At 40.5% G+C, this 20,310-nt stretch overlaps 1 protein-coding gene across 1 annotated transcript in view; it reads left to right on the forward strand.

Moving 5' to 3' along the window:
* The window catches only part of cep112 (centrosomal protein 112), a 557,597-nt gene that overhangs the window by 470,309 nt on the left and 66,978 nt on the right, over window positions 1–20,310 (forward strand). The window contains exon 23 of the mRNA XM_088000744.1: window positions 8,420–8,569. Within this exon, the coding sequence (XP_087856870.1) occupies window positions 8,420–8,569 (150 nt within the window). The remainder of the gene's footprint in view (window positions 1–8,419; window positions 8,570–20,310) is intronic.

Below are 20,310 nucleotides of genomic sequence, written 5' to 3' on the forward strand. Positions count from 1 at the left end.
CACATCAGAGGCAGTATTATAGGAATCTGACCCAGTGCTAAAACACCCCTGGAGGACCTACAAAAAAAACGAACCAGCCTTTGTCCTCAGATTCAGAGGGGGAGGGATCTAGTGATTGTAATCAGGTCAACCAGATGGACCTCATAGAATATAAGTTCCCTGATTGGGGCTGACAATTGGGGAGCCCTGGCTGACAGATAAGAACAGGAATGTCCGACATCCTGTTCACTCTGAGAACTGGCTCTGAAGGAGCTGAGTCAGTGTAAAAGACTCTTCATGTGTAAATAAAAGATGACTCGGTGACAGGATACTGACCTCTGTGGAGTTATTTCAGCCTCTCTAGCAAGAACATACCATAATGAGACCAAAACTGTACACGATATTCCACATGTGATCTCACCAAGACTCTTTATCATTGCAACAAGGTAGCCCTGCTTCTATATTCAAATCCTCTTGCTATGAAGGCCAACATACTATTTGCCTTATTGACTGCATTTTCAATTTCAGTGACTGGTGTACAAAAACACCCAGTTCTCATTGCATACTCTCCCTCTCTCAATCCATAGCCATTCAGATAGTAATCTGCCTAAGTGTTTTTGTTCCCAAAGTGGATTACCTCACATTCATCCACATTTACTGCTTTTGCCATGCATTTACCCAGTGACTCAGCTTGTCCAAATCACACTAAAGCATTTCTGCATCCTCACAGCTCAGCCTCCCACCCAACTTTCATCCATCTACACATTTGGAGACATTATATTTAATTCGTTCAACTAAAACACACATATAATTTGTAAATAGCTGGGTTTCCATCCCTGATCCCTGCATTACCTCATTCGTCACTTGCTGCCATTTAGAAAAAGACCCATTTATTCTCTACTCTGTTTCCTGCCTGCCAAGCAATTTTCTATCCATTTCAATACGTTACCCCAATCCCATGTTCTTTAATTTTAATTGCTAATCTCGAATGTTGGACTTTGCTGAAAGCCTTCTGAAAGGTCAAATAAAACACATCCAGTGGCACCCCTTCAACGACTCTGAGTTACATCCTTGAAGAATTCCAGTAAATTTGTCAAGCATGATTTCCCTTTTGTAAATCCATGCTGACTCTGTTCGATACTGCCACTGTTTTCCAAGTGCTCAGTTATTAAATCTTTTATCATAGACTCTAGCATTTTTCCCCACTATCAGTGTCAGGTTGACTGGTCTATCATTCCGATTTTTGCTCTGTCTCCTTTTTTAAATTGAACAATTACATTACCTATCTTCTAATCTGTAGGAACTGTTTCAGAGTTTTGGAAAGTAGAAGATGACCACCAAAGCATCAAGTATTTCTGGGGTCACTTCCTTAAGTACTCTGTGATGTAGACTGTCAGGCCCTGGGGATTAATCTGCCTTCAAATCCCATCAATTTCCCCATAACCATTTCACTACTAATACTGCTTTCCACCAGTTCTTCCCTCTCACTAAACCCTGGTATCTTTTGTGTCCTCCTTTGTGAAAACAGAACCACAGTATATATTTAGTTGAGGAGAAAGTGAGGTCTGCAGACGCTGGAGATCAAAGCTGAAACTTTATTGCTGGAACAGCTCAGCAGGTCAGACAGCATCTAGGGAAAAGGAGATTCGACGTTTCGGGCACATGCCCTTCCTCAGGAATGAGCAGAGAGTGTTCAGCAGGAGAAGATAAAAGGTAGGGAGGAGGGACTTGGAGGAGGGGCGTTGGAAATGTGATAGGTGGAAAGAGGTCAAGGTGAGGGTGATAGGTCGGAGTAGGGTGGAGGCGGAGAGGTCAAGAAGAAGACTGCAGGTCAGGAAGGCGGTGCCGGGCTGGAGGGATTCGGCTGAGACAAGTTGGGGGGAGGGGGGATGAAGAAACTGGTGAAGTCCAAGTTCATCCCCTGTGGTTGGAGGGTTCCCAGTCGGAAGATAAGACGCTCCTCCTCCGACCGTCGCGTTGTTGTGGTTTGGTGGTGCCATTTAGAACAAACCAAACCACACAACAAACCCCAACTTGTCTCAGCCGAATCCCTCCAGCCCGGCACCGCCTTCCTGACCTGCAGTCTTCTTCTTGACCTCTCCGCCTCCACCCTACTCCGACCTATCACCCTCACCTTGACCTCTTTCCACCTATCACATTTCCAACGCCCCTCCTCCAAGTCCCTCCTCCCTACCTTTTATCTTCTCCTGCTGAACACTCTCTGCTCATTCCTGAGGAAGGGCATGTGCCCGAAACGTCGAATCTCCTTTTCCCTAGATGCTGTCTGACCTGCTGAGCTGTTCCAGCAATAAAGTTTCAGCTATATATTTAGTTGGTCAGCCATTTCTTTATTTCCAATTATGAATTCACTGAGAGATCTACATTTATCTTCACCAATTTTTTTCTGTTCACATATGCATAGAAACTTTTACAGTCAGTTATTGTGAATGTTCCACTCATTAAGGCACAAAGCCTTTAAGACTGCCTTTTAGCATTACTTGTTATTCTCATTATTTTCCATTGTAGCCTTGTTTGATTTGGCCCTTGATTTCTCTACTTGCTGGTTTCCTTATTCCCTTTCTATCTTTTGATCTTGTATTTGATTCCCATTCCTCTGACTCCATTGATACCCGTCCCCCTGCTATTTTATTTTAAAGCCTCCTCAACCAATCTAACAAATACTACTCCTAGGACATCAGTCCTGGTGCTACCCATTTGTAACTCATCCAGTTTGTACTGGTCCCACCTCCCCTAGAACCAAATCTGAAATCCTACCCCTTGTACCATCTCTTCAGCCACATGTTCATCCTGCTATTTGTACTCTAAGCAGATGTGGCACTTGTAGCAATCTTGAGATCATTACCTTTGAGGTCCTAATTTTTAAACTTACTTCCTAACTCCCTATATTCTGCTCTGAGGACCCCATCCCTTTTTGCACCTATGTCATGTGTACCAATGTGCATCATGATCACTGGCTGTTCAACCTTCCCCTCCAGGATTTCCATTAGCTGCTCTGAGACATCTTTGAACCTAGCTACAGGGAGGCATCATACCATCCTGGAGTCTAATATGGAGACACAGTAGTATTTATCTATTCCCTTACAATTGAATCCCCTATATCTGTGCATTCTTACATTTTTACTCCTCTCTGTGCAGCACAGCCAACTGTGTGCAGCAGATTTGGCTGTTGTTGCTTTCCCGTGTAGGGCCATTTCCCTCAACAGTACCCAGAGCAGTATATCTGTTGTGCAGTGGAATAGAGACAGAGGATTCCTGCACTGCCTGCTTAGATTTGTTCTTCTGCCTCGTGATCACTTATTCCCTTCTTGCCAGTGGAGTCTCAACCTACACCTCCCTAGATGTGCTAACCATGATAGTCTCTGCTTCATGAAAGCTCCACATTGGCCCCAGCTGCTGCTGCAGTTCCAAAGCCCTGGTCTCCAGGATCTGCAAAGGGAAACACTTCCAGCACACATGCTGCTCACAGGCACTGAAATGTGCCTGGCTTCCCACATAGAGCAGAAAGAACATGCCACAGCTGTGAACTCTCCTGCCATGATTTACCACTTTTAATTAAACCTTTTGGTAGATGCTTAATATCTAGGGCGCTCATTCCCTGATTTTCATTACTATAGACTATACTCCTGACAAACTACAAACCACAGAAAAAATAGCTGAAGTATATCTTTCCCTGTGCTCTAAATTCCCAGAAATACACACTAATTCTGACTTTGTCTCACTCAGCCTATTAATTGAACAAAGTACAACATTCAGGACCCTTAATAAATTTGAAGTCAGTGGGAATCAAGTGGTAGATTATTTGCTGTTTGAAGTCATACCTAGCTTAAAGGAAGATAGTGATGGATTTTGGAAGAAAGTCTTCTCAGATCAGGATAATGCCTCAGGAGTTCCTCAGAAAAGTGTTCTAAGCCTATCTTCAGCTGCTTCATCATAACCTTCCCTCCAGCATAAGGTCAGAAGTGATGGCTGCACAGAATTCAATGTCACTTGCAGTCCCTTAGATACTAAAGCAGTCCTTGCTTGCATGCAGAAAGACCTGAATAACTTTCAGGCTATTAAATAGTAAGTAACAATAGCACCAGATAGGTGGCCCAGACAATTATAATATCCAACAAGGGGAAATATAACTTTGGCATTAACATAGCTGAATCCTCCAACATCATTGGATCAGCATTGATCAGGACCTCAAACAGACTCATCATATCAATACTGTGACTACAAGTGTAGGTCAGAGTAATTTGCCTGCTCACTCCCTAAAGCCTGTCCACAAGACAGAAGTCAGTTGTGTGATAGATTAATCTCCAATTTTCTAGATGTGTGCATCTACAACAACATTCCAGAAGCTCGATATCATCCTAGAAAAAGCAGCCCACTGGAATAAAGAAGAGACCATGCACAAATTGCTGGAGTTTTAAAGAATTAGGAATATGGAAAGGAGGCACTTACTGGCTGTGAGAGATTACAGGATAGAGAGCAATATGGTGTTGAAGAGTTTTAATTATGTATTCCTGTAAGGTAAAAAGGATGTGTGGTGTTCATCAAGGATTAGTGTCCTTGGATTAAAAGTAAACCTGCAATCGAATGTTGCCACATGATAATAATTCAGGCTAACAAAACTAAAAAGGTTGACGAACTTAGAAAATGCATTTGGAGGTTGAAAAGGGGCTTTAGTAAAGCTAAACGTAGATGGATAAAGGACATGACAGAAATAAATAGTAAATACTTTGTTACAATTCCTGTGATGAAACCATGAATCAAAATAATCAAATTTACTGAATGATCCCTAAATGAAGAAATTACCCACAAGATTCCATCTTTTTGAACTTCCTTAACATGAATCAGAACTAACGCAAATTCAACATGAACTAACAGGCAAATGCTTCTTCAAATTAATAGATTCATTTCACTTTTAAGTTGTTGATCCAGCAAAGTTATATCTTACACAACTATAAGCACTTGGATCACACTCAATGGATGCAAAGATAGCACCATGTGCAATCCACAGTCTTTTCAACACAAATCACTTTAGCCCTTGAGTTGCATTCATCAGCAGGTAGATACTATCCGAGGTCCCTCCCTGAATACAATTAATACTGACAAGGCATATTTTAACAAGCCCTCTTTCACTCAGCTTATATCAGTCTTTGTAAAGTAGTTTCCAGATTTCCTTTTCAATTGGTTAACCAACATTATTCCAGGAAAGATTGAAGAAATTGGGCTTGGAGCAGAGAAGATTAAGAGTTAACTTTATTGAAGTGTTCAAAATTATGAATAATTTTGACAGGGTAAAGTAGGATATTTTGTTTCCATTAGTCGGCATGTCAGTAACTAGAGATCACAATTTCAAAACTGTCAGCAAGAAAACTAGGAGCAAGATGGGGAGAACCTTCCTCACTCAGAGATTTGTTAGGATTTGGAATGTGCTGCCTAGGAAAGTGGTGAAAGCAGATTATCTTGGAGATTTCAGAAGAGAGCTGGATATAAATTTGAAAATGATGAAATTAGAGGGCTATGGAGATAGGGCTGGAGAATAGGACTAGCTGGATAACTCTTTGGGGAGCTGATGCAGACAAGATTTGTCAAATGTGTGAAAGGCTTTTTCACATGCCAGAACTATTTGCAGTGTATTTTGAAATTCGGTCCCTTTTACTGACTTCCGCAGGAGCTTCTGTAGGTCTATTGTGATTACAGAGAAACCTCAATTATCCGAACGAGATGGGCGGGCACTATTTCGTTCAGATAATCGATTATTCAGTTAATTGATTCAATGCCTTTCCTCTGGGGCTCAGAGTTTTTTGTTAAATCCACTCCCCATTCAGGAGACGAGGCAGCAGCACACCGCATGCGAGCCCCCACGCCCCCGTCCGCCCCTGCCCCCTCTCCGGGGTAGCCAGACTGGACACCAACAACAAGACTGTTGCTGATGCTGCTGCTACTGCCTTTTATTTTGTGGGGATGGAGCAGAGGGGGGTGCGGAGGGGGTTTGAGGCTCCAAATAGCACATACAGACACAAACACACATACAACTTTTTACTACAACCTTTTGACAGGTTCTGCCTTTGCCCTGTACAGAACAATAATGAAGAGGTTATCTGGGGAAGGGGTGTTTAGGGTTCATCTCAATGCAGAACTCCAGGGAAAGTGCGGGGGCAGAGAACGAGGGCGGGCAGTCAGTGATTTGGAGACGGTGCCTGGGCTCCCATCAATGTTCAGGACTGTTCTCGGCAGCTTTCCAGTAAGCTGAGTTCACTTTTAATCACCGTAAACACAAGACGCGATCAGTGTTGGAAACACGTCTTTGATGTAATGTTTCTGTTGGGACCTTGAGATCTCCTATGGATAATCCAATATTCGGATAATTGATATTTGGATAATTGAGGTTCCTCTGTATAGGGTCATAGAGAATTAGAAACATTAAGTTTGCATAAAACATAATTAGAATGCAGTAAAAATATATGTATAGTTTTAGATACTCTACAATAAGGAAAAGGTATTAAAGTCTTGGGTTTCCAAAGTAAATTCTTTGGGATGCTTTCAGGAATTGGAAACGACTTTGTGAAGTCAGCCATCAGATACTAGTACTATTTCCATGAGGAAAGAGAAGCTTACGAGGAGATTTCATTGAATAATTTTAGATTAAGAAGAGTTTTTAGAGAATGAATGATTGAATATAGATTGTAGATGGTAGAATGAATTGAGAAATTCCATTTCCTTTGGTTGGGCAATCAATAACTCAGTTATCAATATATATGACACAGACTAAATCTTCAGACTAAAACCTTTAGTCAAGTTTATGTGCAGGTAGGTCATTTAAGAAAAGCAGAAAATACTGCAGGTAACTAGCAGTTTTATAATTAAATAGCCAAGCTGTTTCAAAACATTTAATTTCATCCACTATATTAATCTTTCAGCAGCTTTTGACTGGATCTTTGATGAAGTGTTATTGTGTTGAAGACTCCATAAAGCCCATTCAGCTAGCAGTGCCATTCCGTTAGCATTTGACTTCACCCTTAATGTTGAAGCAAGCTCACTTACTTGTACTAGTTCTTCTCAAAGGTCAGACAATTAAGATGCTAATCATTTCTACAACTTAAATATGCAATCTATGAGTAGATGTCTTATGTTGGCTCATTTGCCTTTGGCACATGGTCATGACGAAAGTAGATGAGCCATTAGAAAACTACTATGAACATCTTGTCTACATGAATGTTAGAAATGTTAGTACCTTAATTATCTGGCCATTAAGAAGTATCTGTATAAGTAATTGAGACTGATCTTCATCTCTAATGTTCGACAAAAAAATAAAAGACCTATTGTCCTTTCACAGATACTAATTTAATTTAGAACAAAGCTACTGTAGCTTGCTGACATGCTTATCAAACAATTGGACTGCTGTTGTATAGTCAGCTGGTATACAGAAATTGGAGATATCTTCTAGGTTGTTTTATGTTTTGCCCACATTCCTAGGTACTAAGTCAAAAGAAATAGCTCATCAGAGTTTTTTTTAAATTTCTATGATTCTGTTTATCTGATATTATAGATTAAACAATAATTGAACCCACTGAGCACATGACAAAGCTCTCCTTCCATTGCAGAAGGATCCTAAATTATAACGTTAGCATTCTTTGCCCAGCTTTTAGTGAGTTCAGTGTAAAATTATTCAGAATTTGGCACAAATTAGTACTAAATTAGTAGTTTTGCTCCGAGAGGGGGACTCTGAAATTGCTAGTATGGGAAATTGTGAACTTTTAAACTAAGTAGAGTAGGTTTTACTCCTCATCCATACCAAATTAGGTTTGCTTATTGCTTACATGGGATACACTAACAACACTTTCTGTGATGAGCACAAGGAGAAAAGGATTGCACTGGTGCTATCCAATGCAGTTGGGATTAAGGTCTGTTGTTGGGTCCTTAACAGATAGGAAAATGCCGTTGTTAAAGCAGTACAGAGAGAAGCTTGGTACAAGTGTGTTAAATATTCATATATTAACATTCCTGACAATTTTTAAGATTTTAGCGATATGATTTTCATATATGTTCTAATTTTATTATGTGATGAGGCTAACCAATTTCTCCTCAGACTAAAGCCAGTGAAAGTAACTGTGTCTATCATGGTGCTGCATGAATATCTACATTTTTGGCCAACTCAATACATGTCACACCTGTTGATCTAGAATATTACGGAACACAGTAGACAAACAAAAATGCAGCAACATGCTTGTTTTTATCTGCTGTGCCTAAGACAAAATTCCATGCCAATTAAAGATCCTGAGAAAGTTTGAATATTCTCTGCATTTGGCAGCTGATAAATACAGTTTCAAATATTTTCACAGCTATTATCACGCTTCAAAGCATTTTCAAACTAAGCAAATAGTCATGTTTAAGCAACTGGGATTTTCAGTTATTGTTTTCTTTTCAGACTGTAGCTGAACTTCAGACTACTATTACATCCTTAAGGGAAGAGAACAGCCGACAGCAGCTGGCTGCAGAGAGACAGCTCCAAGAAACTGTGGGAAGATGTGCAGATGAGAAGAGGCTGTTGATTAGAGATAATGATAGAAGTATCAAGGTAATCAAAGGGTTTTTTTAACACATTTGTGTTTCTCTTACATTACAAATGTTGTTGGGAGCACCATCTTATCTGATTGTATTGGGTCAGAACAAGTTTCATACATCTAGCCAGGCAGATAGTACTTCAGAGCCAGCTAGCTTTCTCATGAGATTCACTGAAATATTATTTACCTCTGCCTTCTTGTGGTTCTCAGTTCAGGACTGATAAAGGCTGCCAATGACTTCTCTTCATTTACTCACGTAGACACCAACAGTGTATCCAAAGGACTGGCTTTGATCTTGCTGTTCATCAGCTGCAGACTACTCAGACAGGATCAGCTTCTAGCATGACCTGCAATTGTCACATAACTCTATCTCATTGCCTCCTTCCTGGACCAAACTTTGTTCGTGCATTTTGGAACCAACAGCCAAAAGCTGCAGATGCTGGGAACCTGAATCAAAAACAGAAAGTACTGGGAATTCTCAACAACTCAGTTAGTAACTGTGGAAATAGAATGCAACAGACGAGTTAACATTCCAAGTTCTGACCCTCCTTGACAGAGCAGAAAATATTTCCTTTTTGTTTGGAGGTCTTTTTTTTATTCTCAGGGCTACCTTTTCATTCTCGCAAACACATTTATGGAGTGATGGTGTCACCTTTGGAAATGTATGGGGTTTGTGGATTTAACAGAAGCATAATTAGAACAAGTCAACAGCACCTACAATGATTATCAATCCAATTAAACTTAAAATCATGGCACACAAAGAAAGTAGTAATTTCCTAGAACTACAGAATTCAGATTGACACAAGACTAAAGGCTTTAAATTAGCAAATCTTTTTTTTCAAAATAACTGACACTTCAGCACAGAAAAAGCCTTCTCCAAACACACTTTACGCTGATTGGTGAGGCTACAGTTATGCATTTCCATTGCATATTCACAAAGCTGTAATATTTTAACCAGCAGGTCTGGCAGTATCTGTGTAGGGAAAACAGAGTTAGCATTTCGAGTCTTTCGAACTGATTGTGGCAAGGAAACAGTTGGTACGCATGCTGAAGATGGGATGGGGGTCTGGGAGGGAGGAGGAGTAAACGATCGGTAGAGAAGGAGCTCAGTGAGAAAGAACACAAGTTGCGTAGACAAAGGTAACGGGTCAGCTGTGGAGAATGAATAACTGCTAATTGGGACCATTAGTGGCTGACTGAATTGGTTATAGTAGAGCCCATATGATGACAAGACCTGGGTTGTGGTAGGGACATGGGAGAAGGTGCTCAGGCTGTAAAATTATTGAACTCAACATTGAGTCCTGAAGGCGATAGGGTTCACAAGCTGAAAATGATATGCTATTTTCTAGCTTGCACCATGGTTCACTGGAATACCGCAACAGGCCTGAGACAGAAATGTTGGTTAGGGAACAAGATGGTGTATTGAGCGGCAGGCAACCAAAGCTCAGAATTATTTTTGTGGACAGAACGTAACTGTTCTGCAAAGCAATAACCAAGTCTGTGTTTTGTCTTTCAAATGTAGAGGAGACCACATTGTGAGCAGCAAATACAGTAAACTAGATTGAGTGAAGTGTGCTGTGCTTCACCTGGAATGTGTGTCTGAGACCTTGGATAGTGAAGAATGAGGATGTAAACAGGCAAGTATTGCATCTTCTGTGATTGTATGGGAAGATGCCATTGTGGTGTGAGAGACATAGGAAGTAGAGAAAGAGTAAAGCAAGGTGGGGAGAGTTCCTGTGGTAGGCTAGTAAGGGAGGGGAGAGGAATTTGTGTCTGGTGCTGGTAGAAATGGCAACAAATGCTCCTTTATGCTGGTGGGGTGATAAGTGAAGACTAGGGAGAAACAATTGCTGTTGTGGGAGGGAAGAGAAGGGGTGGGGGCTGAAGTGCGGGCAATGGATTGGACATGTTGAGGGCCTGTCAACTACAGTGGTGGAGAATGTCAGTTGAGGAAGAAGGTGGACATTTCGGAGGTCCCCTTATAGTATTTGGCTTCATTGAAACAGATGCAATGGAGACGGAAAAACTGGGAAAATGGAATGGAGTCTTTATAGGAAGCAGGATGTAAAGGTGTATATACTCCAGGTAGCTGTGGGATTGGTGAGTTTGTAGTGAATGGGGAGTTGGGTAGCAGGTTTAATTCCCCAGCACTATGTAGATTTAGCTAATCTCAAGAGTTGTAGCAGAATCAATGCAATTCACCTTTCTGATTTTCAATTAGGAAGATGGGGCAAGATACATATATTTAAATATGATGACAAGACCTGGGTTGTGGTAGGGACATGGGAGAAACTAACTTCCATAAATCATTTTCTGGCCTCGAGTGAATAATACTCAATACTTGTCAGACCCTGTGTAAACTGTCACCCAGCACTTTGAGAGTATAGCAGGAGACAACTGGAGTGAATTATTAGAAATTTTTTTAAATTATGAGCTGGTGATCCATTGAACGTTGGACAGAAATGAAGCTTCATTGGGAAAAGGCTAGCTTATGTAGAAATCACATCTTAAATCATTAACTATTATAAATGCAAGTCTAAATCCAAAACTTTTTTTGCCAAGAAGCTTTGTGATAACTAAGCATTCAACATTTCAGTATTATTATTCTGTAGTATAGCTGAAGGCAACTGAATATTCCCTTTCCATTGTGGCTATAAATCTTTGTGAAATGGGAGAGATCTAAAGCTCACCCAGCATATTATTTGACCTTCAAGCACTTCAAATCACCTTGAAGCAAATCTGAGAGGAGATTACTAAGAAAAGCAAGTTTTACAGTGTAAGGCAGTCAAAATATATCCAACTCTGTGACAGTAGTTCCTGTTCCTGATAAGAAATTAATGTCTGTATATATTAATAAAGAATTCCTTTAAGATATTCTCGGGAACAAATGGAAGATAATTCTGTTTGTTTTGTTATAAAAGCTTAGAATACTGTGAAAAATCTGAAAATACACTACCAATAAGTGTAACTGCCCATTGTAGCCATGTTGCTCTGAATTAGCCACCCGTAATTTCACAATGATTGCAGCACAGAAAGAAACCATTTTCTATTCTGTCTGTGTGGCTTTCTGCAAGAGCAACTCACCTTGTCTCACTCTTCCATCTTTTCCCTGCAAACTTTCTCTTCCGGTAATTATCCAATTTTCTTTTGAAAGCCACAATGGAATCCATTGTGTATTCCAGATCCTAAATATTATCGGGCAATAAAGAAATGATGTGCAACATCAATGTGCTTTCTGATATCAAACTAATGACATAGGTCAAATTAGCCAACATTTTAATTTATTTTCCTATTGAATGACGCCGACAGCACAGGTAAAAAGGTCCTGTGGCATTATTGTAAAGAAAAGCAAGGGAGTCATCATAGGTCAATATTTATCTCTCAATGAACATCACAGAAACAGGTCATTATCATACTGCTGTTTGCGGGAGCTTCCTACATAACCACTAGTCATTAAACATCCATCTACTCTAATCCCATTTTCCAACATGCGCCCCAGAGTCTTGTATGTTGTGGTGTTTCAAGTGCTTATCTAAATACTTCTTAAATGTTTTGCAGATTCCTGTCTCTACCACCCTTTCAGGTCAGGCATATTCTGAGGAGCAGGAGAGTCGACATTTTGGGCATAAGCCCTTCATCAGGAATTTCATTGCCCAAAACATCAACTCTCCTGCCCTTCAGATGCTGCCTGACCTGCTGTACTTTTCCAGCTCCACACTTTTCAACTCTGACTCTCCAGCATCTCTAGTCTTCACTTTCTCCCTCTACCATGCTTACAGACAGTGAATTCTAGATACCCATAATGTTCTGGGTGAAAAATGTTTTCCTCAAATTTCCTCTAAATCTTCAGCTCCTTAACTTAAAACTATGTCTTCTGGTTCTTGACCTCTCTGCTGGGTAGACATTTCTCCTTCTCTACCTGTCTAGGCCCCTCAGAACTATTTACGCCTCAATCAGGATCCTGTCAGCTTTCTCTACTCTAAGGAAAACATGCTCAGTCTGTCTAGTCTCTCTTCATTACTGAAACACTCCAGCCCAGGCAACGTCCTGGTAAATCTCCTCTGCATTCTTTCAGATGCAATCAGATCCTTCCTATAGTGGGCCGCCAGTACTGCACACTGTACTCCACCTGTGGCCTTAATAATCGTGTCCTCCTTGCTCTTGTATTTACTGTCTTGACTGATAAAGGCAAATATCCCAAATGCCTTCTTATCTACCTGTCCTGCTGCCATCAAGAATCATAGAATCTCAACAGTGCAGAAAGAGGCCTTTAGGCCTTTCAAAGAACATCCCACCCAGATTCACATCCTCACTCTATCCCCACATCAGGTCCTCCAAAAATACATCACTTCATACTTTTCCGAATTATGTTCCATTTGCCACTATTCAGCCCATTTGACCACCAATTTTTGTGTCATCTGCAAAATTACTAATCCTACATCCTACCAGTATCTCCTACATTTATGTCAGGATCACTAATGTACAGAACAAACAGCAAGGGGCCCAGCACTAAACATTGTTGTATGCTGCTGGACACATTTCAGCCACAAAAACACCTTTTGACCATCACTCTCTGCTTCCTGTCACAAAGCCAATTTTGGATTCAATTTGCCAATTGCTCTGGATCATATGAGCTCTTAACTTCTTAGCAAGTCTGCTATGCAAGACCTTGTCAAAAGCATTACTGAAGTGCATATAAATCACATCAACTGCACTACCCTCATCTCATACCTCGTCAACTTCTTGGAAAATTCAATCAAAATTGTTAGACATGATCTGCCGTGAGCTGAAAATGTGTTGCTGGAAAAGCGCAGCAGGTCAGGCAGCATCCAAAGAGCAGGAGAATCAACGTTTCGGGCAGGAGCCCTTCTTCAGGAATCTGTCGTGAAGATTCCTGATGATCTGCCGTGAACAAAGCCATGCTAACTATCCTCAATTAAACCTTCCCTCTCCAAGTGAAGCTTAATTCTTGCCCTCAGAAGTTTTCTGCAATAGTTATTCTACTAAAGGCCTATAGTTTCCTGCTTTACATTACCACTCTTGAATAATAGTACACAATAACTATCCTCCAGTCACAGAGTCGTACAACAGGAAAACAGTCCCTGCAGTCAACCAGTCCATGCTGACCATAATCCCAATCTAAACTAGTCAAGCTGTCTGCACCTTGCCCATTACCCCTGCCAACATTTCTTATTCATGTGCTTATTTAAATGTTTTTTAAACATTGTAACTGTACACATATCCATCACTTTCTCTGGAAGTTCATTCCACACATGAAGCACTCTTCTGTGGCCAAAGAGGATTTGAAAATGAATGTCAAAGCCCTTTCAATCTACATCCTTGCCTCCCATAATAGCCTGGGATACATCTCATTTTAGGCCTGTGAATTTATCAACTTTAAAGCTTGCTAAAATTGCTAATATCTCCTCCCTCCCAATGCTTATTCATTCAAGTATATCACAGTCCCCTCTCTGATATCTAAACCTATATCAAACCTATATCATCTAATATTATAACGGTGACTACTCTTCAAAAATATTTTGTTGGCTTTAAAGCACTTTGGAACATCCTGAGGTCAAGAAAGGTGCAAAAGAAATGTAAGTTCTTCTTTTATTGACCCACCTCTTCAGAGATGATCATTTCGCCAATCCATGTTAAATCAAAAGCAGCTGCAGTCGCAGTAAATTACAGTCAGATTTACATTTTTTTGCAAATCCAACCCACATCTGAACATGTCAGGGGTAGGGGTTTAAATATGCTGCGTTTTCTTGCAGTATACTGATGATTGTCCTCCTTGTTTTATCTTCACCTGTTAGGTACATAATGCCCTTTACCACCATCAGTCATGTTTGCTTCTTTATTCCAGTCTACAGATAATGCTGTTAAAAATCAACATAATTTTTTTTTTTAATTCTTGACCTCTCTCTTAACACGTTTCTGTTCTGTTAATAATCTTGATTCTGTTTAAAGAAAACCATACCACAAAAATAGTTTTGGGCCTGTCATTTAAGGAGACGTAACAAAAGCCTGATTGGGAGGTCACAAGTTCTAGCCTGAGGCTTCCTGTCACTCCCACTACAGATGAAAAGAAAAAGTATTAAAAATACACAGCAGTTCCATTAGCATCTGTAAAGAAAAAATGTTTTGGGTGTGACTCTTTAGCAGAACTTAGAACTGAAGGATATCCAAAAATTTAAATACACTGTATATTTAGTTTGACGGAGAGAAAGGGAATGGTCAACCAATTTCACAAGCACTTCAAAAACAGTAAAGAAGTTAATTCCCATTTAACTTATTTTGTTAGGATGAGACTGATATGTTCTTAGCCTTGACCAGTGTCTGGTGACCATGTACTGGTGAGAAATTCCACATCCAGAGGGAAAAATACAGGACTGTTCTGGGATCATATGTCCTAATCATGTATAATAATAATCCTTACATTATATATCATATTGACTTAGAGTCACATAAAGACAAGTCAGAGTGTTTGACGTAAATGATTATCACATGTAATGTAATAACAGTTACAAACATAAACCCAGCAGCCCCTCTTTTCCAATATTGAGATTAATGACCAGTTAATCTGGTCATTTGCCTATTCTCTCAATTAACACTATCAAACAGCAGATTAACTGGTCATTAATCTCCTGTTTAATAGTGTTAATTGAGAGAATAGGCAAATGGGCCCTTAAAGGAATGTTTATCATACTAACCTGTAAACCCAGTGAAAAGAAACAGAATTCAGAATGCCTTTTTTTTCCCAATTTACTCAAAAGTACCAAATTGGCTGGGAAGCATTTGATAGGAATCCTGGCAGCTTAGGTAGAACTCCAAGTTTATGTAAACTGTAATAGGATTGGAAGTAGTTTTTAAACTTAGTGACCTTTGAGTGTAGGTCATGTCTTCTGGTCCTACTGCTCTGAACAAAATGAAATTGTTTTACTTTCTAGTTCCTTTAGAATCCTAACAACAGGTACCATATGCCTCTCTCTCTCTCTCTCTCTCTGTCCTCTTTTGCATTGAGAATGTGACCAATGTATATGATCTCTCCTCTTGTTCAAGTTTCTTTGAGATCTTCATTATTTGGACTGCTCATTTCTATATTCTCTCAGTAACTTGTGGTATTAGGTCAGCCAAAACTAGGCACAGAAATCAACACAGATATCTACTTCAAACCCATGGACCCCCACAGCTACCTACACTAGACCTCCTCCCATCCTCTCTCCTGTAAAAACACCATTCCTTACTTCCAGTTCCTCCACCTCTGCTTTATCTGCTCCCATGAGGAGCAAATCCACTCCAGGATATCCCAGATGGGCATCCTTCTTCAAGGACCGCAATTTCCCCTCCCACGTGATCAACAATGCCCTCCAGTGTATCTCTTCCACTTTCTGCATCTCCACCCTTGAACCCCATCCATCCAACCGCAACAAGGCTAGACCCCCCCCCGGTCCTCACCTTCCACCCCACTAATTTCCAGATACGATGCAATATCCTCCGCCATTTCTGCCAGCTACAATCAGACCCACCATCAGAGATATATTTCCCTCCCCACCCCTATCAGCATTCCGCAGAGACCATTCTCTCCATGACTCCTTCGTTAGGTCCAGATCCCTCACCAACCCACACTCCATTCCTGGCACCTTCCCTTGCTAATGTAAGAGATGTAAAACCTGCGCCCACGTCTCCCTCCTCACCTCTGTTCAAGGCCTCAAAGGATCCTTCCAGATCCACCACAGACTTTCAAACACCTCATCTACTATGTCCGTTGCTCCAAATGTGATCTTCTCTGCACTGGGGAGACAGGACACCAACTCGCGAAACATTTCAGGGAACATCTCTGGGACACTTGCACCAAACAACCCCACCGTCCTGTGGCTGACCACTTCAACTCCTCCTCCCATGCCATCCAAGGACATGCAGGTCCTGGGCCTCCTCCACCGCCAAGTTCAACCCACCCGACGACTGGAGGAAGAATGCCTCATCTACTGCTTTCGAACCCTCCAACCACACGGCATCAACATCGACTTCACCAGTTTATTCATCTCCCCTCTCCCCACCTCATCCCAGATCCAACCCTCCAACTCAGCACTGCCCTCTTGAACTGACCTACCTGTTCATCTTCCTTCCCAACTATCTGCTCCACCTTCCCCTCTGAGCTGTCACCCTCACCTGTATCTACCTATCACCTTCCCAGTTACCTTGGCCCCGACCTCACACCACCCTCCTATTTATCTCTCAGCAAACCCCCATCACATTTCTGATAAAGGGCGTGTTGCTGATGTTGCCTGACCTGCTTTGCTTTTCCAGTGCCACACTTTTCAACAGTAATCTAACTGTACTAATGATTTATAAAAGACTTTATAACAGTACATTTGTCTCAAAATTGACCTATTCAGTTGCTGTAATATCTAATTGCTTCTTACGATGCCACCAAACATTTTGGAGTTAACTTCAATTTATTTTCAATTAAGACCTCCAGATCACTTCCATTGTCCATGTGTATTAATTTACCATCCATAAAAGTAAAAATCTCTTCCTTTTATCCTCACATGAAGCACCATGTATGTAACAAACCAAGCAATTAAAAACATATGTCAGGACATTAAAGAATGGAGGATAAAATATATCAAAATACAATAAAAGGAAATTTAGAAAGGAAATGTGGCTACTAAAAGATGTGTTTTCCAATATATTATTCACATCACACATCTTTCAAAAGTAATTGAGTCGCTTTATAGTTGGTCAGTGCATTTCCAAAAATATTTTGTTACACATTAGCTTGCCTCTTTAACTTCTATTCCTTGTGAAAGACTTGTTTGTTTGAGGCAAGTGAATTTGGAGACTGTTATGGCCTGCAGTTACAATTGTACAAATCAAGGGCAGCCCTTCAAGTTTGCTATGCCATTCAATTAGATCATGGCTGATTAGATTGTAGCCTCAAATCCACATTCCCAACTACTCTGAATAATCTTTCAACTTCTTGCTTAACAAGATTATAACTACTCCTGCCTTAAAAGTATTCAAGGACTGTTTCCACCATCTTTTCAGGACAAGCGTTGCAAATACATTCCATCCTCTGAGGAAGAGAAAATTTATCCATTTTCAGTTGAAAATTGGCGCCCCCTAATTTTTAAACAGTGACTCCCTAGCTCTACATCTACCCTGTCAAGATTCCTCGGGATTTCAATTGTTTCAATCAATTTGCCCCTAGGATCTAAACCTTGCCTGTTCAACTTTAGGGAAAGAAATCTCTCATCCTTACCTGGTCTGGTCTACTTGTGACTGCAGGCCCACAGCAATGTGGTTGACTCCTAACTGCCCTCTGGGGCAATTAGAAATGGACAATAAATGCTGGCCTAGACAGTGACATCCACAACTTGTGAATGAATTTTTAAAAATCCTATTAGCTTTCCTTATTACTTAGTGTTCTATATACTCATGTTTTGTGATTCATGCTCAAGTTCACTCGGGTCCATCTGCATCTCAGAGTTTTGCAATCTCTCACTATTTAATTTTTTTTTATTTTTACTACCAAGATGGACAATTTCACATTTTCCAACATTATACTCTACTTGTCATGTGTCTTTGCCTACTCATTTAATGTATCAATATATTTTTGCAACTTACCTTACTTCCTATCTTTGTGTCATTGTTAATTTGGCAACCATATCTTCTGTCCCTTCATGGGTATAAATTTTAAACAGTGGCAGTCACGGCACTGTCTTGTAGCATAGTACACATTATATTTTATCATAATAAAATGAATGGTCTTTCTTACTCAACAACTGTGAACATGCATATGTGTTATAATATATATACTTTATGGGTCAACCTAGGAATGTTATAATATTTTTGCTGACTGCATGAATTTGATGATTCTAAATGATGGAACAAATCCAAGAGTTAGTGGTAACAATGTAAGTCTTCCAGCAGAAGTATCCAACAAAATTCCTTTCAAGCTGATTCAGAAGCAGTGGCACCCAAACAGAATACATTCTGAAAACATTCCACATCAGATGCACCCCTGCAAAATAAAGGAGACAACTTCATTCTTCTTTTATTTTCCAAATTTGTTGGCAGGGCATAAATATGCATCTATTTTGAGGGGAGGTAATGGATGTTTATTTTGTCCGATTTGAGCTTTTGTATTGAAGCTGTTCATCTATAAGTATCCTCTAAAGCAAACAGCTCTGTACTTTGTCCTAAAGCTCATGGTGAACAGTGCATGGGAGTAAAAATGAAATGGAGGGAGAAGCAGTAAAAGTGTGCAATTAACTCCTAGAGATTAATTATCTTGACACAAAATGTTTTCACTACCACAGAAATGTAAGCCCAAATCTTCCAATTTGGAGAGGCCTGTAATGCAACGTATGGCATTGATCTGTGTCAGGATCCTGAGAAAGTCCTGACGTGTGCGCATCCTTAATACTTAAGTGGAAATTTTAAACTTCTGTTTGCCAGTTTACTCTGCCAAGATTGCTCTCCAATTCTATCAATGGTGGGATCAAATGGCCAGAAGGCTCTTTATCCTGTTCCTACCCTGGTTTTCACACAGATTTATAAGACTGTAGGAAATAGGAACAGGAGTAGGCTGTTGGGGTCCTTCAAGCTTGCTTTGCCATTCAGTAGGATAATGGCTTATCCAACTGTCCATTTCCCACCCTTTCCCTATTATCCTTGGTTCCTCTACTGATCAAGTATTGATCTATCTCATCCTCAAATATATACAAGGACTCTGCACTCACAGCTCTCTGTGGCAAAAAGTTCCAAAGACACTCATCCCTCTGCAAGAATAAGTTCCTCCTTAACTCAGTCTTAAATTGGCACCCTTTATTTCTGAAATATGCCCTCTGGTCCTAGATTCTCCCATGGGACGAAACATCTTTTCAGCATTTACCCTTGCCAAGCCCCTTAACAAGCCTATATGTTTCACTGAGATCACCTCATATTCTTCTAAATTCTAAATAAGTAGAGGCTCAACCTGTTAAATCTTTGCTCATAAGACAACCCCTCCATATGGGAATCTTCCTAGTAGGTGTTCTATGGACTGCCTCCAATGAAACAACTTCTTTTCGTAAATAGGGGTACCAAAACTGCTCAGAGTACTCCAGATGTGGTCTCAACTGCCTTTGTACAGTTGCAGTAAAATTTTCCTACTTTTATACTCTAGCCTCTTAAAATAAGGACCAACATTAAATTAACCTTCCCGATTACCTTCTGCACCTGTGTGCTTGCTTTCTGTGTTTTGAGAATTTGCATAGAGCTTTTCAAAACAGATATAAAGCCTGCATAATTCTAAATCAGCTGAAATGTCAAAGCATCACAGCAATGTTCAGCCAACCCACCTCCAAGTAATGCACAAACTTCAAAACCTTGGCATTGTTGACTCCCTGCCCCAAGCAAAGTTCATCACCTCCTCTACCCCTTAAAGCAATGCTTATCATTCTCTCTAGGCAATGTCCACCACCCCATGTCGACCATTTTCATCATCACCGCTCGGCAATGTCCATCATGCCCACTCGGCCATGTTCATCATCCCTGCTCGACCATTTTCATCATCACTGTTTGGCAATGTCCATCACTCCGCTCGGCCATTTTCATCATCACCACTCATCAATGTCCATCACTCCTGCTCAACAATGTCCATCATCCCCGCTTGGCCATGTTCATCATCACCATTCAGCAATGTCCATCATCCCCGCTTGGCCATGTTCATCATCACCATTCAGCAATGTCCACCACCCCCACTCAG

The sequence above is a fragment of the Chiloscyllium plagiosum genome, unplaced genomic scaffold (genome assembly GCF_037043375.1).
Source record: "Chiloscyllium plagiosum isolate Xiang-an unplaced genomic scaffold, Cpla_swu_hap1 HiC_scaffold_25, whole genome shotgun sequence".
NCBI lineage: Eukaryota > Metazoa > Chordata > Chondrichthyes > Orectolobiformes > Hemiscylliidae > Chiloscyllium > Chiloscyllium plagiosum.